Source organism: Buteo buteo, chromosome 17, assembly GCF_964188355.1.
Source record: "Buteo buteo chromosome 17, bButBut1.hap1.1, whole genome shotgun sequence".
NCBI lineage: Eukaryota > Metazoa > Chordata > Aves > Accipitriformes > Accipitridae > Buteo > Buteo buteo.
Genome location: NC_134187.1, coordinates 2486851 through 2511465, shown reverse-complemented (window position 1 = coordinate 2511465; position 24615 = coordinate 2486851). Strand labels below are relative to the sequence as shown.

The 24615-nt window shown below is 39.4% G+C and overlaps 1 protein-coding gene across 10 annotated transcripts in view; it reads right to left on the bottom strand.

Moving 5' to 3' along the window:
• Positions 1-83: 83 nt before the first annotated feature.
• HMBOX1 (homeobox containing 1) overlaps positions 84-24615 on the bottom strand; it is a 117305-nt gene continuing 92773 nt past the window's right edge. For 2 of the 10 annotated variants that reach the window (XM_075048913.1, XM_075048917.1), the window contains exons 7-11: positions 15760-15842; positions 13448-13543; positions 11656-11750; positions 11316-11447; positions 84-8158 (exon numbers count right to left, since the gene is read on the bottom strand). In XM_075048913.1, the coding sequence (XP_074905014.1) occupies positions 8021-8158; positions 11316-11447; positions 11656-11750; positions 13448-13543; positions 15760-15842 (544 nt within the window). In that variant the 3' untranslated portion in view covers positions 84-8020. Of the gene's footprint in view, positions 8159-10578; positions 10660-11315; positions 11448-11655; positions 11751-13447; positions 13544-15759; positions 15843-24615 lie in introns of all 10 variants that reach the window. The other 8 variants (XM_075048914.1, XM_075048921.1, XM_075048918.1 and 5 more) reach the window with 8 other exon arrangements.

The following is a 24615-nucleotide window of genomic DNA, read 5'->3' as shown; positions in this document are numbered from 1 at the left end:
ATTTCTTAAGAAAAAGGTGAGTCAGTTCATATTATTACACCATGCTACCTGCAACAGGAGACAGCAGACAGCTTGAGGACAATACGGTTATATACTTGGCAACAACTGCTGATAAGGCTTCCAAACCAAGACACTATGAAGGAGAACGTGGAGTGACACAGAAGAGCGAGTTACATTCCCTGCTTCAGGAACCGGAGGACAACAGTGCAATCGGAACCTTCTACCTGCGGGCAGCATGAAAACACAGGAAGAGTAATTCAGCCGAGTCCTGGACCATGGCTAATCTTCCTCAACACTACACCTCTAAAACAAATCAAGACAACCTAAACCAGAACCCTGGGTAATCTGTAATAATTCTGTCACACATAATTAAACGCCTGTTTTGTTTCTGAAACTCACTGAGCAGCAATACATACATAACCGGGAGGGGTGGTGGTGTGTGGGGAGGAACATAACACGAAGAGAAGCAGCTTTGCATAGAAAACTAACCTCGGTTTCAGTCCCTGCTGTTGTAAGTTACCATTAGGAACAGGTCATTATTTAAGTTTACGAAGTAGCTGTGTTCCAAGTGTCACTAATAACACTGGTATTAAAGAGAATTAGGGGGCGGAAGATCTTCTGTTTTCAATCACAGAAAAGACAGAAATCCTTTTAATTATGACCATGCCAATCCACATCTTTCTAAAGCAGCTAATTACATGTCAGGAGGACACCCAGTCATTCAAAAGAACTGCCATCACTTTTACTGCCATACTCTTACGCATTTATCCTACCCATCCCAATTACCCTGGCTACAGTTTGAAAGGATTTAGCAGAAGTGTGCTGGATGTTTTGATCAGCAGAATACACCCGCTTCCATTTAACAGCGGAGGGAAGAGAGGGAATAAATGGCAGAGAGCGCCTTCTGCCAAGCCATCTGAGTGAGAGATGCACTGAACATACAGAAACATCAAAGGCCCATTATGCAGTTCACTCTAGTTCAATGGTTTTAGTTCACTCACGCTTAAGCTGTTGGCCAGAGCACTCCAAAGCTTACTGGAAAGAATGGGGAAGAGCAGAACATTGCAGCAATCAAACCAATTAGTTAGTTTTCTTGATCAGCCTGATTAACAGGGGCATTTAAAATGCATTTTGTGAATTCTTCCCCCCCACCCAAAATGGCAAATCCTCTTCTATCTTCACAACATAAGCTGTCAGTATTATTGCCTAGATACTACACTGATAAGCATGTTGCAGGCATCACAGAGCGTACCTTGGTATCTTGAAAGAGCAAAATGTATTTGTTTACTTCTTCCAGCAAGCTAAAGTATGATATGGATTTTCAAAGAGCGTGACAGAAAAACCTTAACAAAAACAGAGAGTAGTTTGTGCTGATTATTGTAATTGTGCCAATACTGTCTTAGCTACAGCATTGCCTACGTTCAATGGACGCCTACGCGAAAACAGGCATGAACAATTCTAGGCTATTTTTAAGTGATAAATCCTAAGGCCAAGGTTAGCGATGAACAACTCTTTAGATGTTTGAATTTTTCTCCCCGCATCTCTGTTTCACTGGTGCTACTGAGATTATTTTCATTTATTTGATTTTATTTATATTTGTTGGACAAAAACCAACATCAAAATGCTGTCATCCTACTGACAGTCCTCAAAACGACCAAGTCCACTTTTCTAGTTAAAACACATTTCTCACAAAGGAGAAAAATAATTTTTGTGTATTTTAAATTCGAATTTATAGCTGCCATCTCTAGAACGCCTCATCCTTCATCAATGTGCAACTTCTTTAGTTGGACAGTTTAAACCCTATAAATTAGACAACAGTAATAGTTGTTAAAATGAAGGTTTTAGACTATGCTTTTCAGCTTGCCAAATGTCTGTTGGCCAATGACTGATTCAATATCCTGAGTAAGTATCCCAGCTGCAAAAAAGCCCAAGGGGGAATGTTTTATTTTGAAATGTCTCTGCAACTCTTCTTGGGAACTGCAAGGTACTTTTTGGTCAGGCCATCAACCTTCCCTTCCAAGAAATCACAGTGAAAATGCCTGACTCCACAAAACTCCATTAAATTAGCTGGGATCACGATACAACCCTGACTACTGCTACTAACACACACACACAATCTTCAGCTGGCTAATAAGAATGAACACGTTAGGTCACTGACATATTACGCAGTTTTCAAGACCAATCCTGCCAACAAAGATTCCTGCCAAATTATAAAAGCTACACCAAACTCAAGATTATTGTCTACAAGCTTAAGACTTTGCTCAAAATAATACTACCAAGTTAAATAACTGCAAAGAGTGCAAGAGCTACTTGGGTGGGAAGCCTTGTCTAAAATAAGAGCAAAGTTTATTTTGACAAAAAAACCCTAGAATCTGCTGGTAATTATCCAACAAACTTGAAAGAAGCTGATGAACGCTGGGGAATGAAAGCTGCACAATGACGTAGCTGGGGTGGAGGAGGAACATAAACCTTCTGGTAAGAAAATGATCTAAAATGAGCAGAATTCCAGGGATAAAGTGGGAAAAAAAGTCTTCTACTAAACATCCACAGCTCTCAGTACTATAGGCAAAATCTCACACTGAAGCTTAGTAATTTGCAGAGAAAGGTGTGAATCCAGCTTTGCATTTGAGTTAAGATTACAGGCAGGGAAACAACATCCTCCATTAAGTGCTTTAAGGGCAGCAATTTTGAGTTTTGAAAACTCTTACACGAATTTTGCTGATTTTATGTATAGGAAAAATAAAATCTGTTTCCTTATGAAACCCTGCTACAGCTACCACGTCTCGGCGACTCAGCTACTCTGGGGGAAGGCCAGCACATGCTTTCATTTTACTTCTTTGCAAGCAGCAACTCATTGTGAAGGAAAATTTTTATACCACATAGAGGAACTCAAAATCATGAACTCATCTCCATGTACTTATGAACCTCAAAGGCAGAAATTAACTCTTGGGAGTCTAACTGACCCCAAGCCAGTCCATATTGGCAAACACCATTGCGATTTCTCTTCCAAATAACATCCACATCAGACCTAAAATCTGCCTAGTGAAGTATGGTTTTTTTTCCTAGCAGTGGCCAACAGCTAACACTCGAGGAAAGGAGGATCCAAGTGAGTATAATATGAGTCTTTCCCAGTCATACTCTTTCAGCTTCTGATAAACACCAATCAATGATTTACTGAACCAAAAATTTCTAGCTTATCATAGTAGTCACCAGTGGGCTTAAGCTAACTACAATTTTTCCTCTAATATGTTCAGCTATGTGAAATTTTTTGCCTGCACTCACAGCAGCAAGACAACGATAAATCCTCACAAACAAAGGCAAAAACTGATCTACAGCACAAATGTTATGAAAACATGGAAAACTTACCAATCTGATGTTAGGCAATGAAACAAACAGAATAATTCAAATATCCCTGAAGAACTGTGTAAACAGAGCAAATAATTAATGAAATTTATTACTTATGGCTTGATTGGAGCCTGGAGCCAGACCCTGCAAATAAAGCTCCCCTCTATTAGTAGAATAGGAAAGATAACTTTTTATGAATAGCAAAACAGAAAAAAACCCACAACAACAAATTAAGAGAATTTCTTTAAACAAGTCAACATGTATAGATCAGAACTAGGAAAAACCTCAACCTGAGCAGGTTTGTACAGAGTCAGAATAATTTAGGTCAGAAGAGACTTCTGGAGGTCTCTAATCCAACCTTGTCCAGTTGAGTTTTGAACATCCCCAAGGATGGGGTTTCCACTGCCCTTCTGGGCCACTGTTCTTCCACTTTGAACATGAAAATATTTATCTTCATATTTATCTGGGATTTTCTTTAATACAACTTCAGCCCACTGCCCCTCACCTTTTTGCTATGCACCTCTGAGAAAAGCCTGGCTCCATCTTCTCCAAGCCCACCCATTAAGATAGCTGAAGAACGAAAACTGAACAAACCCAGCTCTCACGAACTCTCACCACATGACATAGGCTTCAACCCTCTCATCTCAGCAGCGCTACGATGGACTCACTCCTGCCCAACACCGCACACAGTACTCCACATGTGATCCCACAAGTGATTAACAGAGGGGACTAATCGCTTTCCTTAACCTTGAGAAGAAGGCTCTTTTTAATGAGATTCCTTAATTGCTGCAAGGGTGCCCTGCTGACTCATGACCAACTTGTTCACATCCAACATATGACTAATGGGATTACACTGTAACAATAAGTATTTTTATAGAGTATTTAGAAGATATCTCTATAATGGTACAGCATCAATGGGTAACGTGTCTATTCATGTCTAGGTCAACTTATTTTTATCATCTCAAAATGCTTTTGCAAATGTCTGGGATCTCATACTTCAGGAAAAAGGTGGTGGACTTAAAAAAAAATTAAAGAAACCCCAAAGCCCAAAACAAACCACCAACAAAAAACCCGACACAACCCAAAAAAGAAGTGGAGGTAGAAATTGTTGTTTTAAGAAGACGGTAAGAGACGACAACTCAAGTATAAGGACTTTATAAGCGACAAAATAACAGCCAGAACTTAACCTACAAAGTTAAAAGCAATCTGTGCCCATCACAGAAGAGAAGCATCTTAAATAATTTCTCCTCTATTCACAGAACAAAAAGGTAGATCTAGTCTGCCACCAGATTCACTTCAAGGGAACCCACATGAGAACAAACTGCAGTAATTCCAGATTGGCTACCACAAATTGCAACTGAATTGCAATGCTACAAAAATGAGGCATAATTTTCAAGAAAATCCAGAGACAGAAAGACAAAGAAGATTCCCATATTGTGGGAAAAAACCTAGAACAAAGGCTAAATTCCAGGACACACTCTCCACCAATTCTTTCACTTACTCCAGATCACGTACACTTCTCCTGATATCATCACATCAGCATCTGTTCCATTTTAGCTAATTCATGTCAAACCAAAAAGTTATCAGCCAACTGCAAATTATTCATTATGAACTTTCAGAATAAAGGAAATAGACTGCTGTGAGCATCATAGTTACAGCTGGTCCTACTCTTTCCTCGTACCTCTGGATGGTCAAAGAAAAGCCAAAATAGACGGGGGCAACCCAAAAACTGACACCATGAAACCAAGTTGTCTGATTCCTCAGTTAAGCAATTTGCTGTTTTCTCTGGTGAGAAGATGGTATTTACCAGGAAGCTACAGACAAGGAGGATCTGCCAATCTCCAGTCGTTCACAAGGGGTTTAACTGTTTAACCTTCAGATAGGATATTAATGTGTGATGAGACCAGCAGCTACCTGACAGTGACAAACAGAACTGAGACCAGATTATTCCACATTACATGGTATAGACATACAATTTTAGTGGCGTTACTTTAATCCTGCATCACATGAACCTATAATCAGGATATAGAAGTTCTAGTACTATTTTTATTCTTCCCTATTGCTTTAAAAAGGCGATGCTTGAAACAATGACTTTTTTTTTAAGATGGCATAGTAAGCAATATTTCTTTTAAAATTGCAGCTGTCCAACAGTTTGAGTCTGTTCTTTTTAAAATGAAACAGCCAGAACAAATGGTGGTGGCAAGCCCAACGTAAAGAGGTCATCGATTATTAAAATCTCCTTACTATAAATCGTGGATGTTGCTTGTCAGCTTGGTGTGACTGTGGAATGAATAAATAGGTAAAATTCCACTAAGGCTATAGTTCGCTCGATCATTCTGCTGTGCAAAAATAGAAATAAAAGCTCTCCCCGTCCTCTCACTCCTTAGTACCAAAACATTCATACGCACATTAAGAAAAAAAACTGCAATGGTGCAATGGTCGCTGATCCAATTCCTTTCTTTCCTGAGTCTGCCCTGATGCTACTTATGAATTTGCCTACTCAAGAAATGCAATAAAACAGAAAAAAGACGGCTTCATTCTGCTTCAGTGATCTATATCTAAGGAAAGCACATAAATTTTCCAATGAAATCCATAAGTGAAAGACGAGGCCAAGCCCTACCTATATATCTTCAAAGTTACAGAGACAAAGAGGTGCCAACTCTGTGCCCTCTGAAAGCACAAAATCTCCTCCACACTTACCTAAGCAATTTTCACAAGATTAACAGATGTAAAGATGATCTAGTTAGCCTACGCCTTGAAGGGGTTTAGGCTGGCTAAAAACCTGCTGAGGAGCCACATTTTAGGAGTTCACAATGCTATCTGATAGTTAAGCGTGAGGAAGGGATGAGAACAAGCCAAGTAATAGCAGCTTCCCTTCATTCCCTCCACCTTTAGAAGTGGAGGGGAGAAAATGGAAACCCATCCTTCAGACTAAGCTGTTTTCCCCCTTTTAAGCTATTCCCACATAAACGGGGAAGATAAAAATGGAATGTTGAGGAAACACTATGCAAACTTTTTTATATCTAGATACAAAAAATTTACATAGGTTTTTAATTTTTATTTTTAATGTAACACAGTCCTGCCCGTCTCTAACACTTCCCATGCTGTTTCCATTGAAACGTTTCCTCTTACCGGCAGCAACATATCATTTTATCAGGATGCCAGGAGATCATTTCCACACAATGCCAGCAGATGTAATTTTCTTAGATGCACACACAGTTCATCATTTAGATACTAGATGACAAGGTGATCGCAGGGTGACTCTGTAATGCAAGTTTGCTGTTTGGTATTTTGAATTCTCAAATGATAAAAAAAAGACTTATCAAATATAAATATCTTTAAGAAAAAAGTAACAAAAGTGCTACATATGATCAAGGAAAACAATTCCATTAGTTTCTGCTACTTAAAGTAGGTTTGCTTTACAAATATTACCACATCCATTATCAGTATGGCTTCCAATTATTAATTAAATTGCTCGTAGCAGTATAGCTTTCTCACATCTTAACAAGGACAGAGTAAAGAGAACACAAAACATTCACACCCCATTTCTCAGGTAAGAGATCCTCCTGCCTTTAAACAAATAAAAAGAGTTCGTATTTAGGAGAATATTTATGCTATGATGGTTACCTAGCAAAGGTCAGATGCAAAAGTTCTCCAATAACCTTTCAGGCTAGTCAGGACATAGGCATTAGTTACACAGGTGTGTAAAAATCCACTCACCCATTTTTATGACCTTAATACTTTCCTGGAAAACATTGCTTTTGAAAGTGGCAAAGTGGAGAGGGGAGTAGGGTGGGGACAGAAAAGGCGAGAGAATAAAAGGTGAAATTGTTAATGACAGATCAATAGAGTCTAGACCTCTTCTGAGCAGGCACTGCTAGCCATGCCAAATAATGAATAGTGGTTTTGAGAAGTGGACTGTTGTCCATTAGACATTCAGCTCATGATCCCAGGCTGGGCTTCAATCATGGTCCCAGAGGCAGAAGGCAGTACTTATCCACTAAGCCACGCAGCTTGTGAGAGTAGAGGATGTCTGTGTTGAATATGTGAACATCAACCGAAATATGTGAATGTGTTTCCAATGGACATTCTCAGCACAGCACCCAAAAGTATATCAAGTCACTGTATGACCAGTGAGGCACGGCTTATTGCAGCTGGAAATCATTTATTCCCATGCTGAAGTGGGGTTTCTAGTGTTCTTTTTACTCTCTGTTGATACTCCCGATCTGGTGTCCATCGACCCTGTGCCACTACCTCAGCTTGCATCCTTTCAGTCTCAGAGAAGGAAAAGCGTACAGACTATTTTTTAACACAATCTCTAAGGGTATCCAAGATTTTAAGTGTAGCCTAAGACTTGTAATTGAGGGCTGTCTAAAATACCTGGAAGCACTTTGAATGCTAAGACAGAGCAGCAAGATTTTTCTAGCCACTGGGGCTGGGAGAGGGAGGTTGGTTGGTTGGTTGATTATTTATTGGGAATTAATACTGAGAGAGTATATGCAAAGGCTGAGGGCACCATGCCATCTTCACAGAACAAGACCCTAACAGCTAACTGACGTACAAGAAACTGCAAAGTTATACTGTAAGAACACATATTAAGGACCGAGGAAAGTCTGCTAAGGTGCTACGTCTAAAACTAAGTTACTTCTTGCTTCGACCCTCCCCTTTCTTTGTATCAGTCGTCGTCTAGAGCCTCTGTCTTGATCTCGTTGGCTCCTTGCCGGGCCAATGCCAAGATGGTGTGGTTTACCGCTGCCATTTCCACAGCTAATGAAATGGGGTCTTGATGGTCACTATGGCTAGTGCTGTCATCCTGTGCATGTGGAAAGGAGAAGAGAGAAGTACTGTTACTCCATAAGTAGAAAAACAGCAGATAAAACTAGAGTGTAAAGTAATAGACTAGGGACAGTGAATTGCACATTTGTTACAGGGTAGAATGTGAAAGGAATTTACAAAATTGATTTAGGACTGATTTCCCTCACTGTGCAGACAAAGGTAAGCAAGGCAAGGAGTGGGGTACCCAATTTTCAAGACAGAAATTGGAGGGAGGGGATATTCTGAGAAAATATTAAATTATAAAGATAAAAGTGATACACAAGGTATGTCAGGAAACCAAACTAAGACAGGAATCATTATGCATTGCACAAATTCATGCTATGTTTACATTTTGAATATACAGCTCTGGTTATCCCATTTAAAGAGGGCACAATAGAACTAGAAAAGGTAGAGAGAACGGTAGCCCAGGGGAAGAGAGGCATGGGGTGGCTTCCTTACGAGGAGAGGCTAAATAGACTGAGGTTCTTCAGTTTGAAAAAGAAATGGCTGATGGTTGATATGGTAAATGTTTATTACAGATAATTAGTAAAATAGAGAACAATTGTTCATCGTTTCTTGTGATCTAGTAAACAAGGGCACTCACTGGAATGATAATATATTCCAAAGCAGCAATAGGAAGCACTGCTTCACTTATCACAGTTCAGTTGTAGGATTCACTGATTTTTAGATCAGATTAAAGTTAAAATGGCTTTAAAAGGCAACGTTAGACAACTTCAGGGAAAATTAGTCTACTAGAAATGTATTAAAACAGAAAGTGGATACACTGCCTGGCTCAGGAAGCCTCTCAAAACTACTGACATCCAGAAGCTAGAAGCTACTATAATAAAATCATTCTATATATTATTTAAAAATACTTTTTCTTTAAATTCTACTACTGATCTCACTCAGAAACAGGATACATACCTAGACTAACCCTTGGTCTGAGCCAGTATCCTGTGAAGACATTGAATTCACACAGTAATAGGGAAAAAGATGCTGTAAACCTCCTAGACTATTAAGAAAACAGTGCAATGATTTCGGGGGCTCCTTCTACAGGTGCATAATGGCCATACAATAGCAGACCTAAAAGTCTGACAATTCTAGCATGAGTTTTGTAGTGAACTGTGCATGCTTCTCAGTCTACATCAGAAAGAGGGCCTGGTTTTCAATAATAAGAAGGGGAACCAGCAATACCCAAACTCTAATTCCAGCTGTCAAATAAATTCTTCTGGAACTTCAGGCAAAATCATGGTGTTTTCCCCTCTTTAAAATGGGGTACTAATAGTTACCACACCATTATCTCACAACTTTTAAAAATTATTATTATTGACAGAAAGGAAATGATAAACATTTATCAGTCTTCCAACAGCCTTTAAGCGATGAACTTGTGAAATTTAAAATGTGTTATGCATTTTTAAATTAAGACGACAGGTGGCAAATGCTGAGGGGGACAGAAAAGCCAGGATTTGGTAAAATCCTGAGGTTATTTAAAGGAATGCATTCCTTTACAACAAATGTCAGCCAAATATTGTGATGTGTGCACACTCTAAGGGCCTCTCAGTAATCTTTACCACTGTAAGAAATACAAAGTCCTGACTTCTGGAGTTCTAGGCACTTCATTAGTATTTGGATGAACTTTGCATTTTAAAGTTTACTAGAGTTCAAGTGTTGCTGTGGAAAACAGAATTTATGGTTTTAACAGCTAAGGGACGTTAAATGGTCATCAGGAGAGCTTGCCATTTAATCAGCTTCGCTGCTAATGCCTAACCAAACTTCACAGAGGAGCCCAGCCAGATTACTGAGAAATGTAATTTTTAAGGACTCTAAACAAAGATCTTTAAATTTTAATAACTAATTTATTTCTCTTTTCAAAGTATTTTGGATAACACACAGATGAAAAACATAGTTTGGGAGTCTACATAATACTTCATCTCAGTGTTCAGGTCCTGTATCTGACAGACAAGGAATTATCAGTGCTCGGCAGCAGTTTCAAAATATTTTATAACAGTCACAGAGCAGCCTCTCATCATCTAGAGCTAGTGAAGTTGGTTCCACCAAATCTGCTGGTGATGACCTATAAAAAGGGCCTTAATACCCATCAGAAGCAGAGCGGCTGGGAATGCCTCTGCCAGATATCTGTCGTACTGGGCCACAGCCAAGTATGCTAGGGACTCATTCCAGGACACTCAGTTGCTATTACACTCCACCAGCAGCCTTTATAGAGGGAGACCTACCTACTTCTCCCAAACGAGTCAATTAAAAGCGATCTGCCCACCCCAGATGTTGGGTGTAGCACAGAACGCAGCTCGTATCAGAACCAAGTGAACTGTTTAAGTCCACTGGTGCCAAGCACACACAGCCCTGGGGGGTTTGGCCAACAGTGACACCTGAAGGAAAATTGGGAAGGGGATGCAATACCTGTCAGGAAGGTGTGTGAAGGAAGGGTCACCAACTTTAGGGTAGGTGAGGGCTCAGAGTGCGGGAAGGGGTATTCTTTTGCTAGAGAATTTAAAAAAGAAGTTGCTGTCAAGGGTTAAAAACAACCAAGAAAAATAGAGAATAGGCAAGAGTTAAAATGCAAAAAGAAAAAAAAAAAAGACAGATAATATGTAAACAATCCCAATAGTGGCACATTGTTGCAGAACAATACGGAACAGGTATGGGGCCAAATAAACATCAAACTTTATTTAATCAAATCCTTTCCCCCCACCCTTCACCCTTTGTCTGTCAGTGTCTTAGGGACGGATCCTGAGACACTCCTGAAAGGTACTCCCACAGACAAACAGAGGGAGCTCAGCACCTTATAGGAGGGTGCTCAGTATCTTGCTGAGCAAGGTTGACAAAAGGGATTCTAAAGTGTACTGGGCAGGGGCTTACTGCTGTACTTGTCTGGGTGCCAGATAAGCAACTCACAGTAGCTGTAGCACAGGCTATAACGGAGACATTTCTTGCAGAAAGAAAGAATAGGTGCAAGAGGAACACACATGCCTAGTTTTGCAGGGAAGCATGTTGGTGCCTGATGTATAGGAGCAGCTGTTAAAGACCTGTACATCCTTTCTGAAGGGTGGATAACTAGAATGGTGCCAGGGGTAAGGAGAGCGCAAGTTATGCATGGTGCACTAGGTGAGTTAACACTCTCCTAACATTTTTCATACATTGCGTGTGGCGTGAATGGTGTAACTTGCTTGTTTGGAGCAGATCCTCCTGTCTTCTTCTACCTTCTCTGCTTCTCTGCCTCCCTCTGAACATCTTCCCTCCTCCTCCCCATTGCGTACTTGCCAAGTGTCCTGTTGTATGACAATAAATCCATGTGGGTGAATACTGGTTGCTCAACACATTCAAATAGGGGAGCTGTGCTCTTCCACCTTCCCCATTACAATTACATAAAAGTAAAACAAAACCAAGAGACATCTGTTTTGCGAGAGGTAGAGGGCCTCTTCAAGTGTCGCGTGAACTCTCCCTTTTTGGGCCACGCGGCTCATTCACCATGCTTACCTGCTCTGAGTAGTCATTGCCATCAACGTCGTCACTGTTGGAATGACCTCCCGGACTCTGTACATCTATTCCATGGCTCTCCAGGATTGCTGCTTCTTCGAAAAAAGCAAATGGATCCCTAATTTATCTGATGCATTAGAGTAATTAAAAGTAACTACTTTTTTTTTTTTTTTTTTTTTTCAAGAAGTTAGAATAACTGGAGGAACAGAGTTAGTTCTTAGCCTCTTCCTCTTCACTCTCCAGTATTTGGGAAGGTAGCACATGTACAGATACTGGTTTGCCTGAAATCCTTCCCTGCCAACTAACAGACTTGTTTGCGAGTAAGAATCCTTGTTTTCCAGCCAGTCCTATTAGAAATGAGCTTAATTTCTAATGCACTGGAGTGGCAAAGGCATTCCCTGTAGATCTTCCCACATAGTTTGGACTGGCAGGACTTGAGGGGGGCGGGGAGTGTCTGAAAATAGATGGAGAAATTTTTTAAAGCACTTAAGGGATTTAAAAACACACATATCTTCATCTTCCAGTAGGATCCATGCATCTAAACCTCCCTTTGGTCTTTTAAATCTTCTTCCAACCCTCTTCCCCATGCAGTACAGATACAGCTATAACTCCACCCACCTTGGACTGACTTTGCTTTGTTCCCCCCACCCCTTCAACAGACAGATTTCATTTTTAGAAAAATAAATTTAGGTTAAATTTCAGTAACACATTAAATGATGTAGAAAGAAATTTTCTTATTCATAAATATGGCAAAAAGAAGCAGATGGCAAAAGGGCATGACATCTGACATTTGCAAAAATACTGGTAATAGGCAGGTATGGATCTCTATGTACTGCAAATGTAATTCTGCACAGTATCTAACTAAGGGCATAAAATTTTGCATGCATTGCAGAAGTTTGTTGAATCCCGGCCACTAATGTTAGTTCATTCACATTAGAATGTCTTATGTTTATTCACATTAGAAGGTCTACTTCTAGCAAGTTCAGAGTCACTTCTAATTCCCTTACGATCAGCAACTCGCGCGAAGAACCTGCAGGGCTAACTCTGAAGTGACTTTTGTTTTATCCTGATCATCAAGAAAAATTATTACTTTGTTCCAGCCACTTGTCACTGTGCAAGCCCTTGGAAAGCAATAAGGAGCACAGATGTAACCAGAATAAGCAGTTGGCTTGCAGAACCTTTGGTCCTAGTGCCTGTATCTGAGATGTAAAACAAGTCGCCTGAACTCTTGGATCCCTGTGGGGTCTCAGGGATGGCAATAAGAAAGACACCCCCAGGTTTTGGCTGAAAGAACAAGCACATTTCAGTGGAACACAGACATAAGGAAACTTGCAAGCAGATAAAAGCTCTTCACAACAGCCACCTTTCATTTAAACAGCATGCTAAGGTTGTGAACTAGCCTTCGTCTCAATTTCCCTTATTTCCAATGCAGATATTTTTAAGTTTTATTTTAGATTTAATTTTGGATACCCAAAGGAGCCTGAGCATAGGGAAGCATGATTCTCCTTCCACCAACAAAATTCTCACTTTGGCTTTTAAAACTGATCTTCCAGTAAAACTTCTTAACTGCATCATTTTCCTGCACTGATGATGGAATTCCATAAATTAAATTCCTACCTATATTTTAGAAAAAATCTGGAACAGCAAGAGACTAATTTTAAAAATTGCTCCACATTTCTATTAAGAACGTCAGAACCTCTAGTATTTTCATTAATACAGTCTTACGTCATTTCCATCTCTCCTGAGCAAGTGTATGTACTAAACCTTGAAAGCAGGCTCTCTGATACATTACCGATATTGGCTCTTCTCTTGATTTCCTTTCTTCTGTTGGCAAACCAATTGTACACTTTAAGGGAGGTAACTCGCTCCAAATCTGATAACTTTTTTCCTATGAAAGTAACAGGGAGAAAAAAAAAACAAACCAGCACTGTTACTCACTGGGTTCCAGAGGTAGGCAAAAGACCCTTACACATGTGATAAACCCCTGAAACACAGACAGCACTGAAAAGTTATTATAACTGAGAATAAAGTGAATTTTATGTGAATCAAAGTACTGTGCCCAGATGGTATGGTAATAAATGCCAAATATCTTTCTAAAAACAAAGTAGCCTTTCTTCTTTTTTTAAAAATTTGAAAAACAGGAATTTCTTTGCAGCTTCAATCAACAAAATCCAGAGCTGTGGGAGAATAGAGGGCTGCTTTTCTAGTTCAAGCACAAAACTGAGATTCAAAAAACTAAAATTCATTTCACCGCCCTGCCACAAATCACATACCCCTGGGCTAGTTCTCTTACTATGTGTCGCGAGGATATAGTTCCATGATGTGTTTTCTTCAGCAGCAAAATGAATTAAGAAATTCTGTGTTTCCCCCCCAATGTGCTTTCCTTCCTCTCCACCATCACCCACTATCGTACTCCCATGGTACTAATCACACCCTCCCCATTGTGCCAGGACACTCGTGATCTTTTGAGAGAAGCGGAGGATGCTGGAAACCAGATCACTGGAGTTTTACACTTAAACCAGCAAATAAAATCCCAACAACCACCAGCCAGCTACAGGAGACAATCCCTTCTCCTGATCACCAGTATAAAAGAGGAAAGACTGGAGGGATTCAGCATTGCAGAGACAGCATGGAAACCTCTTCAGCTGGCCCTGACCCTATTCAATGTAGCTGCATTCTCAGTCCTCTGCAGGTTTCATGGGGATCAGACTGTTTCTCAAAGTTTATTTATTCAGCATACAAAACATTCATGTAATTGCAGCAATCTGCAAACTTAAATAAGTAAGGAGAGATAAGACAAGTAAAAGAAAGAAAAATCTGGAAATAGATAGCTATGCTGTTTCCTAATGCTTTGCATCAGTACTACTCACAGTATTTTACCGTTCCTGAGACAGAGAATTTAAGCAGTTTGTTCAAAGTTGCTAAATCAACCAGCAGCACAGTCAGGAATAAAATCATAACCTCTTTGGTGCTCTACCCACCAGATCATTCTGATTCCACAACAAAAAGACAAGAGGCAACACATAAAAGTTGCGACAAGGGAAATTTTGACTAGGCATTAGGAAAAGTATTTTGCCATGAGAGTGCTCAATATTGTGGAACAGGGACCCAGAGATGGGAAAACCTCCAGTTTTGGAGATACTCAAAACTGAATAAGGTAAAGCGCTGAGCAACCTAATCTAAGCTGGTTCTGCTTGACCAGATATCTCCAGAAGTCACTTCCAGCCAAAATTGCTCTACGATTCTGTGCTATCCTGTGACGGTTCCACTGATTAGGAGTCATGCCTTAGCTTTCTTTTGCATTCATTTTTAGTTATATAAAATCTAAATATACCCAAAATATGAGTTCTGAAATCTATGTAAATGTTTGGTTAGCAAAACTAAGCAAAGGCAGGTGTGTCCACTAATCTGGGCTCACTAATACTACACTGAATATTCACGCTCTTTTCCCAAGTATGGCTTCTCTGGGAGCAGGGAAAATACAACTTGTTGACCCAAATGCAAAGTCCTCCATTAATAAACAGATTTTAATATGAGATCCCTGTCTAGAAGTTGTAAGGAAAACTGAGAAACAGAAAAGCTATGCTCCTTACTCCTCTGAGGACCTGCTGTATGATCTCCAGCAAGCCTCAGTCTGTGAACCTAAGAGTTCCCATCTGTAAAAAGGAACCAGTAAAACCCACTTTTGTGGAGTGTAATAAAATTCTGAGATCACTACTGAGTGCTTGTATAAGTACTTTGAAATAACTGAACATACAGAATGAAAACCTTTCAGACATGTTTATTTTCTTAGCAATGCCATTTACAAAGCTGTATAAATGAAATGTTCAAATGCACAACTTGTGCTTCATATCTCAAATGGTGGGAATTTAAGTTGCAGGCATCGGCATTTAGGTTTGAAAATTGCATTGACTGTCATGTTCATCCAAGTATGGCAGCTCTGAACAACACAAGTTATAGAATGCTCAAGAAGAAATCTACTACTAGTTGAGAGAGCTACATTTGTTAGTAATAGCCATAAAATGAGATTTGCTGAATTTAGCAGGAGATGTTGAAATCTAATTGCGGTTGCCTTTGGAAGGGACACCATGATCAGCTCCTCACCTGGCTTTTGTATAACTGCATTACAGGCGTTGGCAATTTCTTCTCTCTTTGCCTCGTCTGGATATTGATTCTCATTGAAGTAACTGCAAGGGAAGGAGGGACAAAAAAAAGAAAGCTTTTTTCAGAAATCAGAGCATGAAGGCTCCAAAGCAGCTTCACTAAAAGGTGTCAACTGCTAGTTTATGCATCACTCCTGGTAGTCTCTGCATCGCACTTACAGAGGTAACACGGACACAGTAAATTTTACGTAAACCTGCATATGCATAAGGTAGTATCAGCATGCACTCATATCCACATAGAGTGGATAAACTTCCCAAATACCTCAGATAAATGAATATTATCTCAGCATTTGGAATACTGTTATAGGAGATACAAAGTAAGCAATGATACGAATATTAGGTTAAGACTGTCAAGTGAAGCATCACGTCAGAAGACATCACAGGCCATGCCTCTGCCTTTATTATCATTTACCTATTTTTTTTCCTGACATACCCCCAGTTTAGGCAGCGTCCTACAAATGAAGGAGCTGTTCAATATTTATTTTGATCCCTGGGTTAATACACACACACACACATATATATTTATATATGTAATGCACAAACACACACAAATATTGTATACTTTAGACACATATGGTATGAAGATCGTACAGACAAAACTACACAGTAATATAGTAAGATTTCTAGAGTCAGACTGTTTTTTTTTAAAAAATCACAATTTAAAGATTTTAACTCTTCCCCAGAATAACATATTGAGTATAGCATATTTTAACAGCATTTTTTTCTGAATAATTGTGATTTTATTGTACTTTATATGCAGTAAACATCCTATAAAAGTTAAACTGTTCTTTCTTTTATTTCATTTAAGTGCTTTACAAATTTTAATGAACTGATTTACATTCTACAGAGCTTATCAGATTTGCATTAAAAACAACAAAAAGTCCTGTTTACTTCAGTGGACTCTGATAAGCATGCCATAAGCAGGGACTACTACATTTTTTTCTGTAGATTGTCCATAATATATAATCCTAAGAATTCTTTGATCAACTTTGATCAGCAGCAGGTTCAGCTGTTGGACAGCTGCTCTGTATTTGAAAATAAGACATTTCTTTTAATTGTAGATCACTTGGTAGTAGTAGATTTAAGCATATTTAGGCAATTATTATTTTCCACAGTCATATTTCTCTTTCAGTGGATTGGCCCCAGCACAGTTACTTTCTATGGAAACCTGGATTCTGTTCCATATAGCAACTGTTTCTGTCCAACCTTCTTTTGAGTAAGTAATACTAATGTAGATCTCACTATTTCACTTCCAGTTTATTTCAATTCACTGTAAATACAAGTTTTGAACATTCAGTTTGAATTTTAGGTATTATTTCTTCACGCCCTTGTCCACAAGTTTTATTTACAGTTGCAGCTATGCCCACAAACGGAGTCCTATTTCAAAGATGCTACTCATTGACTAAGAGAAATCTCACATTAACACAGGTAGTTGCACTGTTAATGTACTGCCACTTGATTTGCTAGCTTAGAGAGCAAATGAAACTACAGAAATAGCTCCATGTTCGCTAAATGAAGGGCGGACTACGTCTATACTACTGATTTGGGCTTTGGAGGCAATCACATTTACACATAAACATCCGCTACTTCTTCCCTGGACCTCCGAGTTGCTATTACAAAGTAAATCTGAAGAGACTGACCATAACTGCAATTCCCACTATGCTTGATCCTACTCTGAAAAAAAAGCTGAGACTTTTCCATTAGATCTGAAGAGGAGGACACCTGGTTACACTTATTTTCTGGGAAGCTTTGAGTATGTAGCACTGTCAACTCTGGCACTGCCACCAGCAGGAACGCTCCCTGAATTATCAGCAAGAGATTTGCTTTTTTTTTCCTCCCCCTCCCAGCAATACGCCCAGTCTCTGGGCATGGTATTTTTTAAAGTATATTCTTTCCTTTTCCAGATTTATCATCCTTTCTATTATTACAGCCTTTGAAATGATATTTGTACCTATCTTAACTTGCAAATTTCTGTTCAAAGGGGTCGTGTTCCATACAAAGGTTTTTTTTGGAGCATGGAGAGCTTGCAAAACAGACCAGAAAATGCTTTTTCTAGCAGACAGTGATGGAAGCAGAAGTTCAGGATCCCAGTCCAACTGCCTCATGACAGTGTCTCAGCCCTCCCACCTACAAAATAGAGCACCCCACTCTCTGCCCAGAACCATTTCCTCTTTTAAGTGCCATGAGATAAAGGAACATCAAGACATCACAGCTGAAAACTGCTGTACTATTCTTGACATGAATATATTGTATGACCTGGAGTCCTAATCAGGAATCCAGGTCATCACTATGTGTACAAAAATAAACTCAGCAAATTTTGGGAGCCATAATCACTATTTTATGGACTCCCCTTGCTGAACATTATTTTGTTTATAGATACTTGTCAAAAGTCAAGACCAAACACCATGAAAGAAACCCCATAAAACTAGAAAACCTGATGGATCTGCATGGTGGTGTACTAAAACCAGAAGATGAAACCCTGATATCATGCGGTATTATGGATCTAGATCATCTGTGGTCACAAAACTGCTAGACAATGCCTAACTTTATGGAAGAAATGACAAAAGATGTAAAATTAAGAAAAAGTGTATACTTGAACTCTCCATTCTTATGTTGAAGAAACTGAGACATTGATTAATGAAGGCAACACAAGAGCCACTAGTGATCCTTCTCTTGGCACGTAACTAAACAGTATCCCTTTAGCAAGATACTGACCGCCATATGCTTTTGCTGTCTCCAACAAAAAAGCTCACATTTTCTAATAATAACAAAACCTAGGCTCAAGTTTATAATTCCCTGGGATAACAGGAAATCTCCCTGCGATGGAGCTAACTTTCAGAACTGGACAATGAATGAGACCTGTCTTCTGGCAAATGAGGTACTTTTCTTTGTGATTTAGAAAAATCTTGCTGCTGAAACAGTCATTCTTAACATATTTTACAACTGAATAAGCTATAAACGTTTTTATTTGATTGGATCAAAACGTATTTTTTATCATTCTGAAACATTTTCTTTGAATTCTAACACAAATTTCTTATCTTTTAATGTAAATGTCTAAAAGTTTCTACAAGAAAAGTGATTCCGACTTGAAAATCTGAATTTTTTTTCATCCTGGTTTTATGAAAAAAACACCAAAAATCTGAGAAGTTTTCAGGCAGCTCTCCTGGCAAGAAAGACATTTTCATGGAGATCACAAAGCTAAGCGGGTACCAGAGGGGAGCTGGAAGGGCACTACCAGAGTAGTTAAACTTGGTTTCTGTAGTTGACACAGTAATTTTAGAATGTGCCCCTCCTTCCACCTGCTGGCTTATTCCTTATCCACCTTAATGACCTGCCTCCTCCTTTCCCCACACATTCAAACTGCCTATAAACTTGCCCAACCCTCAACTCATGCTCCCCAATAATTCTTCTCTATCACCATATTGTGCTTTTAACCTTTGACAGAGTGCAAGCTGGTTTTATCAGAGAAGAGATTATACTTGGAAGTTTTCAGTCTTAAAGGAAAAGATCTCATAGCTAAAGGTAACCAAAACCATACAAACTCAACTGTAAGAGCTGACTTTTATCCTCAGCCTCCAAATACTCAGTATACACTCTCTAGCAACACATCATATTTTGCTCCCATTGCTTATTTCAAGGCCTTAATGGGACAACATTTCTGGAAAGTAGGTGAGAATAACTGAGTTTGCAAGACAGGGAAGCCATGGGAAAAAAATTCAATACTTCATCATTGACTGTTTTGGTTTGCTCATGTAGAAGTTGTGAAAATACTGTGAATTTTTTTACTACAGTTCTTCTTGCAAGCAGGAAATTAATTAATCTGCCTCCAGTTCTGTTTATCATTAGCCAGGTACACCCTTGCTAAGGGCCAGGGAAAGAATGTGGGATGTCTGAATTTCTCTTCACAGCTACAAACCACAGCCTGTTCACAATCTGAAAAGTTCCTGAAAACTACAGATGAAAAATATGAAGCAATATGAACTTAAAAGGAAAAAAAAAAAAAAAAAAGAAAAAGAACAGGCACAAGTAAATCCTGCAAAGGCACACCGCTTTCTAGACAAAGGGCAGCTGTCAGCTGAATACCTTCAATGAAGAAACCAAATGATCTCTTTTGTAGAAAATGACAGTGGAGGATTAAAATGAAAAGTGGCCAAATAATTTACATGAGATGAGAATCCATATGATGGTAAAGAATGTAGATATCCTTGAAGCGGTTTCATTTCAATAACACTGAAGCCTAGAAAAATTGCAGATTCAGAGAAACCCTCTTTCTTTCAGGGATAATGTGCTTAGGACAATGATGGAGAGAGAATCCATCTCAGCCCCGGGCTCTGTAATGGAAGTAAACGCATTCCCCCCACTCTTTACCAAGGTGCCCCTATCTGAATTCCTGCAATAGCTGCCAATCTTTTTTTGCTCGGCTGTATGGCTTCTGTTATCCAGGCTGAGATATCAGATGCATTAAGCAGTGCTTCAGTAGTGTTCCTGATAATCCACAGTGGAAGTTTTGCTGCTTCGTATCAGCTTTGCAGCTGCCAGGGAAGTGTTTGAAATGACCCAAGCTATGGAGCAGCGGAAGGACGGCCAGGTTCGGTGCTTTTTCATAAGGCTGCATGTCAGACGCAAACAGATAAAACCCCAGAATTGCTCAAAAGACCCTGGGTTGGGGAAAGGCTTAGTTTACAGCATGACATAACGGTTAAAGCTTCAAAGTGTGGAAGTGATTCGAAGTAGAGAGGCTAAAATGTGTTTCAGGGTAACAATTCACTACAGGTCAGCTGTTAGAGCAGAATTACACACACTCAAGGTGAGGTAATTCAGGTATGTGTACATCAGGGCAATCTCACTGAAAGGAGGATAATTTACCTTGCAATTAACGGGAGGTAAGAATACGCAGATGGATATTTATTGAAGAACAGTGGACATGCTGCAAGTTCACTCCCTCGCTTAACTTTGTGTTGGTGTCTCTGGGTTCCCACTCCCATCAATGCAGAAAGCACCCAGGAGCAAAATATCCCAGCACTCTTCCACCACCGAAGACCATCTTTCCTGAGACTCAGGCTGCAGTCCAGCTTAACGCAATTTAAGCACAGACTGAAAGGAACGGTGCTATCCTCTCCTTCATTCCCTTTTTGCAGGAAGGTTTTCTGCCCAACTGCTTCTCTGGTCCAGCTTTCCACACATGCCAAGAGCAGTGGTTGTGCAGCCAAGGGAGGCGGGTAGGAGATGGCTGAAACACGCAGCTGGGACCAGCTCCTTCAATGGCAGCTCGCACACATCCTCTTCAACTGATGCTAAAACCAAAGCCTGAGCGATGGGCTCGGCGACTGGCCCAGGGACATACGGAAAAAAAGAACTGCCCATTTTTCCCCAGCTCCCATCTGACCCTTGTTGATGAACAGAAGATCTTGCTGCTACCGCGGACGAAGCTCCCTGCCAAACCCTCTGGTGTCTCAAAATACACGAGAGCGCAAGCTGCTCTCCTGTCTTCGATAAGACTGCCTGTAATTTCAGCTCCCTATCTGGTTTCCCTCCAAACTGTACCTCTGCTTTCCACTGACAAGTTACATAAAACACTCGAATATAGTTACCTACTTTATCTCTCATTAGTGTATTTATCAACATAGTATCACCCAGCAGCAAGAGGTCATTGTTTCAGTCTTTGTGGCTTTTAACAGAACTATTATTCAGGCTGTCAAATCAATGGAAATATTTCTGAAGTTAGTCTGTCATCTGTGCCTGAGATCTTATCTCTGCATGGCATGAGACAGACTGTCAGAGAAGTGACATTCAAAGCCTAATCTCATCAGAAAGTGTAATGACTAGTTTATTTCCCAGTAAATTCTGGCCAAGAATATCACTAATGCCATTTTCAGCGAGGTCAACAGATGACACCATCTATTTTATCTACCGATATTTCTACAGATTCTATAATAACAGTATGCGTGTCAACTAAACAGTTCACCCCACAATATATAGTAAAGTCATTTCTATTTTAGACAGCAAAATTAAAGCTCAAAGATATCCTTTCCACAGATAAACTCTGATGGAGCTGAGAATTACACTGAAGACACCATCTTCTCTTTTCCCTAGGACTGCAAAATGTAACCAGCAGTTTAGTTGCTACAGGAAACATCTGGTGAGGCACTTTTGCACTTGAGATCAGCCAAGGATGAGAACAGCAGCTCTCTGGATGCAAGCAGATGAACTTGAATCTAGGCATTCCTGCAGCATCAGCTCAACTAGACCTTCCATCCAGGCAAAAGGCAAATTTAAAAAAAAATCCCGAACCCAGAAAAAACACTGATGAACACAATTGCTACAGCTCTCTACTGTTCTCCCTATAGCACTATCATTTAGCGAATGGCTTTCATAGGCGTATGGATTTAAAGGACTGAAAAAACCACTGTAGGACTCTAGCTTGACCTCTTCTACAGCACTGACCAGAGGTTTCGCAGCAATTCTGGCATTAAGCCCAGATCTTCTGTTCGACCTACAGAGATATCCAGTCCCAACATAAAAATTTGGCGTTTGATCCAATGCAGAATCTACCATAACTTTCAATAAGCTTTGGAACCAAACTGTAAAAAGCCTCATTCTTTAAAAATCTGCATCTCATTCCCAGCTTGAGCTTTCAGCCCCAGGGTATTGCCATATTCTGTCCAGGGAGAGAACAGCTTTTAAGTCCCTGACTGTAAGAGATGTTTCATTCTTGTACTTCTTTTCATGGACAGTGCAAATTTGGAGGAGAGATCTCAATAGGACTAGATCACTTAAAGCACCAGACATATATAAATCATAATTATTTCGCACCTCAGTATGTGTTTGTGTACGTAAATTGCATAGTCATTTCAGTACACATTAAAAAAACTGGTACAATAGAGCTGACTCTCTATTCCAGTTTTACAAATCAGTGCCTAAACTCTGAGACAGTCATTTTACTGATGTTTCTTAGCAGGAACCTGCTCTGCAATGTAGATTAAAACACCAAAAATACACCTTGCACTGGAGTGCATAAAACTGTATGACCTTCAAAGCTACTAGAACATCATGAAGTTTCTAATTTTTTAAAAATCATTTTCTCAGTATTTTGACAGGGGTCTCAAGCACCAACACAATCCTATCAAGCTATTAATATTATCCTAAAATTTGTTTAAAAACAGAATTAATTGATAATAGCTCTGAAAGCCTCATACTTGCAGAAGATAATATATGCCTCCTAATCTATAGCACCCTACTGTCGAGATAATTAACAATTAAAAAAAGAATAGTTAAGACATCGGAGGTGGCGATTTACTCTTCCTTGTAATTGGATTTGGTGATAAGAGTATTTCTGAAATTACACAACAGCTCTCTTCTGAGTAGAAAGATTTGGAGTTTTTAGCATTTTGAAACACACAGGTACTTCCTGCTTAAGGCACCTTGAAGACACTGACAGCAGACAACGGCTAAAATTTTATGATGACCCTTAAACTTAATGGTATCACGGACTCCCAAACCCAACATAGTTAACTAAATTGTTCACAAAATAAAAGGGGGGAAAAAAAAAAGATGGAAATTTTTTGAAGCCGGCAAGTAACTAACACATTAAGACATGATAAAGTGAGAATTGTTCTGTAATATTTCAACAACCAGTTGGTGTGAGCACACAGCACCTTCAAAGCTCTTCCTAACAAGGCATCTACACATGAATAATAGTATCTCTTGTTCTCCTTTATTATTGCAATATTTAAATTGAGACCTACACACTGCAGGGATATTTATGCGCATTAAATCCTCTGGACTTAACTGATTGATAAACAAGACCTTTATGAAGATAACTGTGAAACAAACATCTCATCTACATTTTTTAACTTTGTACAGGGGAAGAGTTATTTATTATTATGTATGTGTGTATATATATAGGCATATATACGTGTGTGTGTGTATATTGATTATCTAGTTCTCACAAGGCAGGCAAAGCTAAGGCAGGGTCATATCAGTCCATGGATGAAACATCTCCAAGAAGTGATGAGACCCTGCAGAAATCAGCCCCAGCACTTCATTAAGAGCCCACCCACTTGTAAGGGCTGTTTTGCTGCTTGGTGACCCACATTTCCAATGAAATGTACCATAATCAACACTGTGGTTATTAGAGACAGAGAATTCCAAGGCTTTATATGGCAACACAAATAAATAGCAAAATGTATGACTTGGATTTTACATTACTCAACCCAAAACATCATTCTCTGCTCTCTTCAAGAAAATATTAAACTCATCAGAGTCAGAACACAGTTTTTGGCTCATCTAAAGTAAGGTATTTCTAGAAGAATAGCCTAGCCTTGCCTCAAAATTGTGCTTTAATGGGAAGTTCAGTACTGGATCATCACAAAAAATGTACGTACAGAATATCAAGTGTAAGCAGCAAGGTCCCTCAAGTTGTTATTAGTTTAGCCTCAGTAAGGTCATGTTTTTCAAAATTTTATAGTCCTTCTGGCTATGAAGCCTAAAGTCTCACTTTGTCCTAAGCCTCCAGGAGAGGAAAAATACCAGTCATGAGATTTGTGATAAAGCTTAGTATGAGCTGACAACTTCCAACATAATCACTAGCATTTCCCCTCAAAGATCTGCAAGTTTTTATTTTTCTATTTCCAGTATTGGACCAGAGTCAGCCCAGCTTAGACGCACACAGACAGCTACCATTGCTGCTGCATTTTCAGAAAGTAAAAACTGATTAGACTAATGAAAGGATCCTATAGGACTCAAAAGACAAGAAAAGGCCAATTCTTGCAGGATATTCAGCACAAGCTTCTGATTT